We start from the raw sequence: 11,324 nt of genomic DNA, 5'->3' as shown, positions 1-11,324 counted from the left end.
TCGCATCTAGCAGCCTCGCCAAATAATAAACACTGTACATGTATTCCAGTACTATTAGCATATATAAAGAACAACAATGACAACTGGTTTGGGTGAATATCAATCAATGGCTGTTTATTATAGTATTATCGAATCAAATACCGCAGTAAGATTACTTCATTATAAATGTTGCAGAATATACTTGACTGTTACATAATCTTACACAAAAGCTGGTATATATGCATATCATATACGACAATGAGATTCTATATGAAACGATAAACTATAATATATCTAAGGGTATTGAGAGATTTTATATTATAGCCATACTCTTAACACCTTAAATGACATGCCATAACTGATGAACTAATCTACAGAAGACCTATAAACTACCATATCACATCTAACAAATAAAACCCGGGTGGGAGGGTGGGATTTGTAAACAAACCGAGCGTGGCCTTGCCCTTCGCTAATATAAACTTGAATGCCGCCACACTGGCTCACACAAAGAAAGTATCAATGAAATATGATACCCGAATACGATTGGTTAGGCAACGATATACATTCGACACTGATTCGCTGACGCATAGCTTACCGCCGAATCGTATATCGTCTCATAATGCACTACTCCGGTAACACCAGGTAACTTCCTTCCTGTCTGGCGACATAATAGGACTGAGACCACAATTAAGTACTTCCGGGTTCAGGCCCCACGAATGAAGTCCCCTCAAAAATGTATGTATTTCAGGAAAACAAATCAAATGCCTCTTTGAACTTGATTTCTGTTGATGAATTTAATGTGGATTTATAGTAGAGATGTCAATCTAGGTTTTGTGATGTAAAATAATAATATTGATAATTTATTATGTGCTCCAGAACCCTGTGTGATGAGTCCTGATTTGACCTCTACCCCTGACCCGGATGTATATAGTCCGTTTCACGGTTATCCAAGAGTTTTCTCCCCTGTAACGTTTTTCGCCCTATGTGCGCAGGTGCGGAATGTCATGTCGCTTCCGGATAGTTTACCGGATAGTTGTCAAATGCAAAAATGTAAACAGCTATGGGGAAGATTTATTGTTGTGTAACAGGTTGCTCAAACTACAGCGGAAAATTAATTGACAACAAGAAGGTATCACTGCATCGATATCCTGTGGACAGCAAGATTTCAAGAGCCTGGGAGCAACGGGTTAAGTGTTTTAGGAAGAACATTACATTAAAAAACACCACTCGTTTGTGTAGTTAACATTTTGTTGGGAGAGGTGGTCCGTCTGCAGAATATCCGATCCCGAGTGTTTTCCCTCAAAAACCTTCAATACATCCAAGGTAAATATCTCGAATTAGTATAATGACATGTGGAATCCGCAATGGTTTTGTAAATTCATTGACAAAATGATCGTTTAAAGAGCATGTGCATGGTCCATTACGTTTTTTTTTTTATATTGTTGTTGTTTTTCAAATAAATGTGCGTTACGGTCACAGCTTGTGATAATAAATAGGTAAATGTCAGTTTTTTTTATATTAACTCACATCATACACGTGACTTTCTTTATGGATGCACATATTTAATACATGTACACGTGCTGTATCATCAAACAGCATTTGTTTTCGATAAAAATATAACGGCCATATATTTTGTATAATCCAATTGACATATTGATAAGATTTATGAAACTATGTTTTTTCATTCTTCTGTGCATTTTAAAAAAATCTAATTACCCTAGCTTTTTTTTTTTTTTTTTTTAGAATTGTGTTTTGACATCTTAATTTTTCTTTTTCAGATTTCTGATTCCCTGTGCACACCACACATAATTTTAAAAGGGGAAGATGATAATTCTTCTGGAGAGAATGAAGATGGTGTTCTGCAGAGCTCTCTCCATGCCAACATTTCTTTTCTGGAGACCTCAGTGTTTATGCATGACTATGCAGGGAACCATGTGTGTTCCCAGACTAATAAGTCTGACCAAACAGATGATGTTGTGATACTGTCAAGGGAGGAGTTTGAAGAGTTCTGCTGTCTTCCACACCCTTCAGAAGAAGAGACAAAACAAAACACTGTTGATGTAGGAATTCAGTGCAAATTACCAGACATAACTATTGAGGACATCAAAAACAATGATGATGATGTGATGTTTTACACTGGACTCCCATCCTTTCCTGCTCTCATTATGATTTTGAGCCGTCTAAAAACCCGCGCAAACAACATGTCTTACTGGAGGGGCAACCATTCAGCTGGCGAGAAAAGGTATCAGAGAATTGGAAAACAGAAACCCGGACCAAAAAGGAAACTGAGAATTCAAGATGAATTTCTCCTAGTGATGATGAGATTACGACTTGGTTTGTTGTTGGATGACCTAGCCAGAATATTTTGTATCAGTGTGACAACTTGCTCCAACATTTGGCGAACGTGGGTGCAATTTTTGGCTCAGGACCTGGTTCCTTTGCTAATGTTTTGTCCAAGTAAGGAAGCAGTCCAAAGTAACATGCCAGCCACATTTAGGAGACGATATCCAAATACACGTGTTATACTGGACTGTACCGAGATACGGACAGAGACACCAGAATCTACCAGAGCTAAGTCACTGCTGTATTCAAACTATAAGTCTCATATGACCTGGAAGGTTTTGGTAGGCATCACACCAGTTGGAGTGCCTAGTTTGGTGACATCTTGTTATGCTGGCAGCATCTCAGACACAAAGATTACAGAGAAGTCTGGAGTGGTAGATATGTGTGATGATGGTGATGCAATCATGGTGGACAAAGGATTTCTTATATCAGACATGACTACTCCTAAGAACATCCAACTGATCATACCACAATTCAAGAGGAAACATAGAAAATTCTCCAGGAGGGAGGTGGAAACAACCCGACGAATCGCAAATCTTCGTATTCATGTTGAGCGACAGATGCAACGTATCAAACTCTTTCGTATACTGAACGGTGTAATGCCCTATCAGCTCTGCAGATACAGCTTCAAATGTTTTTAAGATCTGTACAGCACTGACAATACTGTATCCCCCTCTGATTCGCGGATAACTATAACTTTTACTCTTATTACTTGTTGATACAGAACAATTTTCTGGACAGTTGTGTTGTATAATTTCTCAATATCAATACATGATATAATATAGTCATCAAGTTCAAATCCAACTATGATATTTAAATAATTTTAAATCATAAGGGTGGATAATTTGTGTTTTGAGTACATGCTGAGTCATCAGAAGAACACATAACCATAAGATGCAAGTAATAGGTGTTAAATCAAGTTCAATTTTTGGATGATATATATTTATCAATAGTAATCCTTATAATTAGCACTTTTGAGAAATTGTGTTTTTTTGTATATATATATGTACTTCTGATGTAATATATACAGAATATGAAAGTTATGTTCAGAACTACCATGTATTTACTAGATCTGCATACATGTGAAAGTGTACATGTCTTATTTTACAGTACGCTGGAGAGCCGGGTTCAAACAACTTGTGCTTCAAAGTTTATGACACCTTCATACATGTGTAAATCTTGATTGTGATCTGATCATCAGATACTGTACATTAATTTCTAATTTCATTATCATATGAGAAATAACTGAATAAATCATCTGAAATCTACTTCAAAGTTGACAATGATGGCCTTGAATATATAGGTCAAGGCTGAACTATCTGGAAGTATATCAGATTAAAATTAATTAAGACAATCTTCTTGCTAATGAGTTGGTTAAGTTCAAGTTTTAATCTTAAACATTTCTATTTCAGGAATACTAAGATTCAGTAAAGTGTTAAATGTTATGTTATTGCAGATGATTATAAGTTATAAAACCTGGATAGGATTTCCATCCACTACTTGCCAAGGTGTGATGAGTCTTGATATTTGTGAAAGTGACACATGATATGATCACCCTTAATTAATCATGTAAACTTCAGCAACTGAATCCTTGTTGTCGGCCCTGAACAGTCTAATGTTCTTGCTTTAATGACATTGATGAAATAAATCATATTCAGTTTAAAGAAAACATTTAGCTTTTATTGTTTTCATTTCATGACTTTTGAAGTTCATATGTAAACACAATGTTGGTACAATCAATGCAAAGAGCCTCCCTATGATACATTAAATGAAATTGAGCTCTTATGAAAAGGTAATCACATATTGATGTCAAATTGATTGTGATACATACATATATGTCATAAGTATTGCAATGTTGTACAAATCAGAAAAAGGCACCAAGTTCAGAAGAAACAGCTATGGTAATACTAATAGTACAAATTAATGCCAATATTGTCAGTACAAAAAAAAACAACTTAATACTAATAGATGATAGTTTTTATAGAATCTTGATTGTATCGTGTACAAAATTATTATATAGTTGACATTTACTAGTTATAACTACTTTACATCTGATCATCACTTCATGATTAAATTTCAACTGATTCTGATTCATCACTGAAATTAAAATTTTCCATCACTCAGCCTCAGGTAAACATAAACATTATATACAATGTAGTATTGCGGGATCTTGGATAAGGTTGATTGCACAATGTAATTATACGACAGCATAGGGAGAACACTGATCATATACAATGACGAATTGATGTTCACATTATAACACCATGACAAGTGAAAGATGTCCAAAATTAAGTAATTGCAGCACAGTTTCAATTAATTACATTTTGCGTTGAAGTCTGCGACTAAAGAGTTCTGGCACTATATAGTCTCTGAAAAAGGTTGAAAGTTTTGGCAATAGCTCTTCTTTCCACAAAGGAAGATCAAAAGAAATCCTTTCAATGGAGATTCCCTTCCGTGTCCAAATCACGAAGTCGCACCACTTTCTTTTGGTCACTGCCATCTGCCCTTGTACCTGATAAAAAAAATGGGTGGGACTTCTTCAATGTTAATTGGCCATTCATGTTGGGGACACAACAGAAATCTTTATGTGTAGCAGCATGTTTTGGAGAAAAAGTCTCGATATTTGAAAGGACATTTGATTTCCAGTCCTTTACTGTCTTCACAGTCACCACATGAAACAAAACCATCAGGACTAGCACCTATATATGGATGATCTACCATAACACACAGTCCACTCTCTTGCACAGTTATTGAGCTATGACCATTGCTTCTCATCTTCTGAATATATTCCAGATTGGCTGTTCTTTCATGATTAATCCCCCATTCCATTCCATCGTTGGTTTTATCAGAGTAATAACCCATTACAGATTTTACCAGACTGTTTGGATTTACATCTTGTTTCCTGCGACACACTACCCCGAAACGCGATGCTGTGATCCGCCCTATTCTTGCTTTCAGCCAGACATCATTTGTACTCTGTCCTTTGGTCAATCCCTCAATAGTATCTGTACATGCACTATTGTCTATCAAATCCTGTACATAGTTATCAAACTCAATCTGACAAGCACTTGAAGACAAGTCTACACTATTATGAAAATTAAATTTTGGTTCTGGTAAACAACACTCTTGTAAGACATGTTCTGGAGCTTTCTGTTTTGGAAACAGCTTCATGTACCCTGCATTTGGCAAGACTTCCTTCATCTCTGCTAGGAACGAATTCCTATCCAATGGTGGCTGAACTCCAGATGGTCGGAATAATGTGTAGTCTGATTTATCAGCATTACCTGTAAATAATGATATAAGATTGATAAGGATAAGAATTTATTTGGTTTATTTTTGTTTAACTTTCTACACAACCAGGGTCATTAAAGGACATGCAAGTTTTTTTGTATATTTAAGGGAAAGCCAGAGTGCCAAGAGAAAACCAATCAACCTATGATCAGTATCTGGTACTGCCCCACATGAGTTTCAAAATTGCGACAGAGGCAGAGGGCTAATGAAATAATGTAGGGACACCTTAACTACTTAGCCAGCATGACCCCTTAAAGAATGTAGAGCAAGTAATAGTCATGAACCTGCAGTTCATTCTTGTTGAAAGTATGTGTATAAATTAGGAAAATTGACAAAAGCAATTTATTTAGTCTTGATGCCCTAAACAAGATTTTGTTCTAGTCATTAAGGTTAGAGGTCAAATTAGAAGTTATATTTTCCAACTTGGGTAGACACCAGGTCACTTGCTATTTTCTAGTGCATATACAGTAGTACACTCAAGCTCTCTGTCATCCAAATAAAAGAAACAAATCCATTACTTTTAGAATTTCATTATGTTAAACATTAATCTATCTATTCCCAACACACTATTTAATACATATACATGCCAGTATTTGTGTATTTTCGAAATTTCATCTGTTCTGCCTTTTTGGGGGACAATTTCCTCTTTCTTGGCTGGCTCCATTTACAGGGTTCAGCGGTTGGCGCTAATTCCCCAGACTGCTTCTTCTCTGTGATGTCAACAAGGCCATACAGAAGACTTGCCACATGGTTGCACGATTCTCCATTTCTGCAAATAATACAAGAAAAAAACTGTATTAACATTAACCCTTTTTTATATTAATACTTGACATTCTTCATATATGGTACATATAAAATTTCTCAACTTATAATATACAATAGATTAATTCATATATGTTGAGATCAACTATGCATATATATATAATCAGATATATCAGTATCTTTTATGATCAACACTGATCATAAATTTACATATATAAAATTAGGATACACATGTAGCGGAACTGCACCGGGTCGATCATCAGCAACCAGGTAGTTCAATGCAATATTTAATGTAAAAGAGTGTATAAAATACAAATATCAATATTTTTTTTATAAATTGTGAGGAATTGTAGAGGACCTAACCCATGGGGCCCTATTGATGAGATAAATGAAATGATTCTTCTCTTCGAAAAGAAAAAAAGCATCTGACTAGTGTTTGGAGGTCCTAGTTTCGAACACTTGTCAGTTCATGCATTGTTATCAATACAACTACAGATATATACACTGTATAACAAGAATGGAGCAGATATGTATATTTTTGCACACATTTAGTTTAACTACATGCACATGTACACTCAGTATACTAATTATCATCAACATATTTTTACATAACATGCAAATGTATATTGCTTACCCAGTATATACAATGTACAGTATGTCATGAAAATATAATAGACTATATTTTATACATGCTAAATACACTCACCCTGCAGGACAGTTACAATCAGCTGCATGCACTTGTCCAGTCTGCTTCGATATACATATCCAAACACTGTAGTCAGGAGACTTGTTCACATCTGCCGTTGGCATGGATGGTACCACTTTACATGATACATAACAGTGAGAACAGAGGTCTGTGATAGGGCTGTATCGTATATGGTGAACATGACTATCTTCATAGAAGACCTTTCAAATCAAATCAAATCAAACTATAGTTATTGTCGCTACATGTATACAACAAATAACATAAATAAAGCATACAAATTATGTATTTGGTATTAGATTGATATAAAGAAAATATGACAGACCAAAAGATAAGAGTTCATAATATGTCAATCATTATACATTTATACATTGTGGTTGTATATTAATACAGTACAGAAGATAAAGCATATCAATGTCATTCAAAACCTGTTATCTGACAATCACAATTTATTTGTCTTTGACTAGAAAGATACCTCGGATAATCATACAAAAGAAATATTTTATAAAATAACTTCCAGTAGTTAAGAAATATTAAAACTTTGGACCACCTCTCACCTTTGCTTTAAGTTGTTTAACAGCACCCATTGGAGCATTATCAAACGTCCGCTGTCTGTTCAGAACAAGGTAATTATATAAGGCATCTTCTAGAAACACAGGTATCTGCCTAGCATTGTCGGTCCAGTTCTTCAATGTGGATGGGTGGGGTAAAATTTCGCCAAGAGGGGACACGAACTTACGGGCTTGGTAGAGAGTGGATTGTCTTTCATCTTCCCGCTGTAGTATATCTTTCCGTCTGATACCAAGTTTCAACACACCTTTCGCACGTTCCTTTAATTCAGTTGATCGTCCACTAACTGGCTGGTCATGCTGGCGCAAAAAACTCTTCAATTCTTGAACAGTAAGCCGATCAATTGTCTGCAGGTTCACGTCTTCATTCTCTTTGTTTATACTGTTGCTACGGTCCGCCATTGTTTACTGAACTATCCGGAAGTAATGCGAGACATACTGCCCTCTGGCGGTACACAAGGGGGATAATAACCGTGATACGGCCTATAATCCACGTTGGTGACACATTTTGACAGCTATCTCCAGAAAATGCTGAACATGCTGGGTTGAAACTTTTATATTTTGCTTCTCAGATGTTGGTCTTGGCCAGGTGAGATGGAAAGTTGCATATGAGATATTGGGAATTTATTATGAATTTTTATGTTACAATGAAACATATAGCGAAGCTAATTGTGGTCTCGGTCCATCGTAAACAACATGCATGGCGGCCCACTCCCCACCGGGTGTACCTTCAGTAACCAATATTATAACATAATATCACACGGACGATGCTATGAAATATTAATAACGCATTAATAAATTAATGCTTACGTTATAGATATACAAACACTGTGTTTGTCGATACATGTAAACCATGTAAATGTTTAACAGTATATTATCTGAGGGGGCCGCGGTGGCCGAGTGGTTAAGGTGTCCCGACACTTTATCACTAGCCCTCCACCTCTGGGTTGCGAGTTCGAAACCTACGTGGGGCAGTTGCCAGGTACTCCGGCTTTCCTCCACCTCCCACACCTGGCACGTCCTAAACGAACCCGACTGTTAATAGGACGTTAAACAAAAACAAAAAAGTATGTTATCTGAACTGTGCTTCTCTGAAACATTTTTGATAAACTTTCTGTCGAATTATCTCGCCGTTCTTAAAATGTCGATAATGAGAAATTATATCTCGGAGTTAGACATGAATATTTAAGCCAGTGATTATAATTTATTGAAACAGCTTTGTTTAGTGTTCTCCAATAATCTGTGTAGAGTAAACAAAATATCTAAAACATTGGCTTAACCTCTGGTAGCTCGACGAGTAAAACATAACGACATATAAACATTATTTATATGTTATGTAAATAATAAGGACGTGTTTGTGATACTTAAAATCACCTGGTTCATGTTTCCTTATCAACATATCGTAGTATATACCGTAACCGCTATAAATACAACTTCATTGAAAAAAATGAGTTTGTGTGTGTGTATATATATACACACAAATACATGTGGTATGCTTTTAAATGAAGTACAACTAGGTTACTCGAATCCGGAACAAAATAGAACATATTTCCTTGAATGATTTCATCCATAGCTTGATTACGTTTCTGTTGCTACTGATTACAGTATACGGTATCGAAGAACCATGATGTCTACCCTCATTTAAATACAATACGAAGAGAACATTTGGATTGAGTGTACATTGTCTTGTGGCCTTGGGATACAACGAAAATATTATTCACTATATTGACCAAGGGGATCAACTCTGGTACATCTATAATATACATAGGACGTAGTATATGGAAAATAGATTTTTAACCTCCTATAACTATAAAGGTATGCAATATTTTATAAAAGTAAATATTGAAATATTTCAACCTTTTAACTGTTCTAGGTCAAAGTCTCATAAAAAAGATTCACCAGCAGATGCCATATGTGCCCTTTGGCTTGCCTTGATCATTACTGCGAGAAGTTCGGAAACAAAACGGACAATCCATGAGTTTGATATCATACTGCAAATACATCGTATCACCAATGGTACATCTATCACTTCCGGTCCTGTATGGATACAAGTCTGTCGATCTTCTTGGTGTTTGTAAAGAATGAGGGTGACACTGTATGTTGCGAGTTCGAAACCTACGTGGGGCAGTTGCCAGGTACTCCGGCTTTCCTCCACCTCCCACACCTGGCACGTCCTAAACGAACCCGACTGTTAATAGGACGTTAAACAAAAACAAAAAAGTATGTTATCTGAACTGTGCTTCTCTGAAACATTTTTGATAAACTTTCTGTCGAATTATCTCGCCGTTCTTAAAATGTCGATAATGAGAAATTATATCTCGGAGTTAGACATGAATATTTAAGCCAGTGATTATAATTTATTGAAACAGCTTTGTTTAGTGTTCTCCAATAATCTGTGTAGAATAAACAAAATATCTAAAACATTGGCTTAACCTCTGGTAGCTCGACGAGTAAAACATAACGACATATAAACATTATTTATATGTTATGTAAATAATAAGGACGTGTTTGTGATACTTAAAATCACCTGGTTCATGTTTCCTTATCAACATATCGTAGTATATACCGTAACCGCTATAAATACAACTTCATTGAAAAAAATGAGTTTGTGTGTGTGTATATATATACACACAAATACATGTGGTATGCTTTTAAATGAAGTACAACTAGGTTACTCGAATCCGGAACAAAATAGAACATATTTCCTTGAATGATTTCATCCATAGCTTGATTACGTTTCTGTTGCTACTGATTACAGTATACGGTATCGAAGAACCATGATGTCTACCCTCATTTAAATACAATACGAAGAGAACATTTGGATTGAGTGTACATTGTCTTGTGGCCTTGGGATACAACGAAAATATTATTCACTATATTGACCAAGGGGATCAACTCTGGTACATCTATAATATACATAGGACGTAGTATATGGAAAATAGATTTTTAACCTCCTATAACTATAAAGGTATGCAATATTTTATAAAAGTAAATATTGAAATATTTCAACCTTTTAACTGTTCTAGGTCAAAGTCTCATAAAAAAGATTCACCAGCAGATGCCATATGTGCCCTTTGGCTTGCCTTGATCATTACTGCGAGAAGTTCGGAAACAAAACGGACAATCCATGAGTTTGATATCATACTGCAAATACATCGTATCACCAATGGTACATCTATCACTTCCGGTCCTGTATGGATACAAGTCTGTCGATCTTCTTGGTGTTTGTAAAGAATGAGGGTGACACTGTATGTTCTTTCATCTTTGTAGAGATCGCTATTACTATTGCGTCACATACTGGAGAATCGGCGGGCTGTCTTTGTTGTGTGGGAGGTTGAAGTGTGTTCGATCTTATCCTCCCGTTCGGGGATACATCCATTTTAGGGACAAGTTTATATTTTTTCACTTTTGTGGACTATAGGCAGTTTCAGGTCGTTTTGGATGAAAAGGACGAGCAATATCTATAATGAAAAAGAAGTAAAAGCTGTCTGAAATAGTGAACGGCAGTTACATAACATGAATCAGGATAAAACAAAACACATAAAAAATATGAATATATGTGTGAAACATCATCCATAATCTAGTAATTACCCTGTAAATCGTGGTTGATATGTGTAAATACAATTACATTGTAGATGTCACGTCGTATGTTTATAATTGTTATTTGTTGTCGTGCG

General features: G+C 35.8%; 1 protein-coding gene across 1 annotated transcript; it reads right to left on the bottom strand.

Moving 5' to 3' along the window:
- Positions 1-4,905: 4,905 nt before the first annotated feature.
- On the bottom strand, positions 4,906-8,101 carry LOC117343383. The gene is made up of 4 exons (XM_033905725.1): positions 7,636-8,101; positions 7,082-7,281; positions 6,201-6,382; positions 4,906-5,606 (listed from the first exon to the last, which is right to left on the bottom strand). Exons 1-4 carry the CDS (start codon positions 8,047-8,049, stop codon positions 4,906-4,908), a joined length of 1,497 nt encoding a protein of 498 aa, XP_033761616.1. The 5' UTR covers positions 8,050-8,101.
- Between the last annotated feature and the right edge of the window lie 3,223 nt (positions 8,102-11,324).

The sequence above is a fragment of the Pecten maximus genome, chromosome 15 (assembly GCF_902652985.1).
Source record: "Pecten maximus chromosome 15, xPecMax1.1, whole genome shotgun sequence".
NCBI lineage: Eukaryota > Metazoa > Mollusca > Bivalvia > Pectinida > Pectinidae > Pecten > Pecten maximus.
Note: the sequence above shows the minus strand (reverse complement) of the source record. Positions and strands in the feature narration are given on the sequence as shown.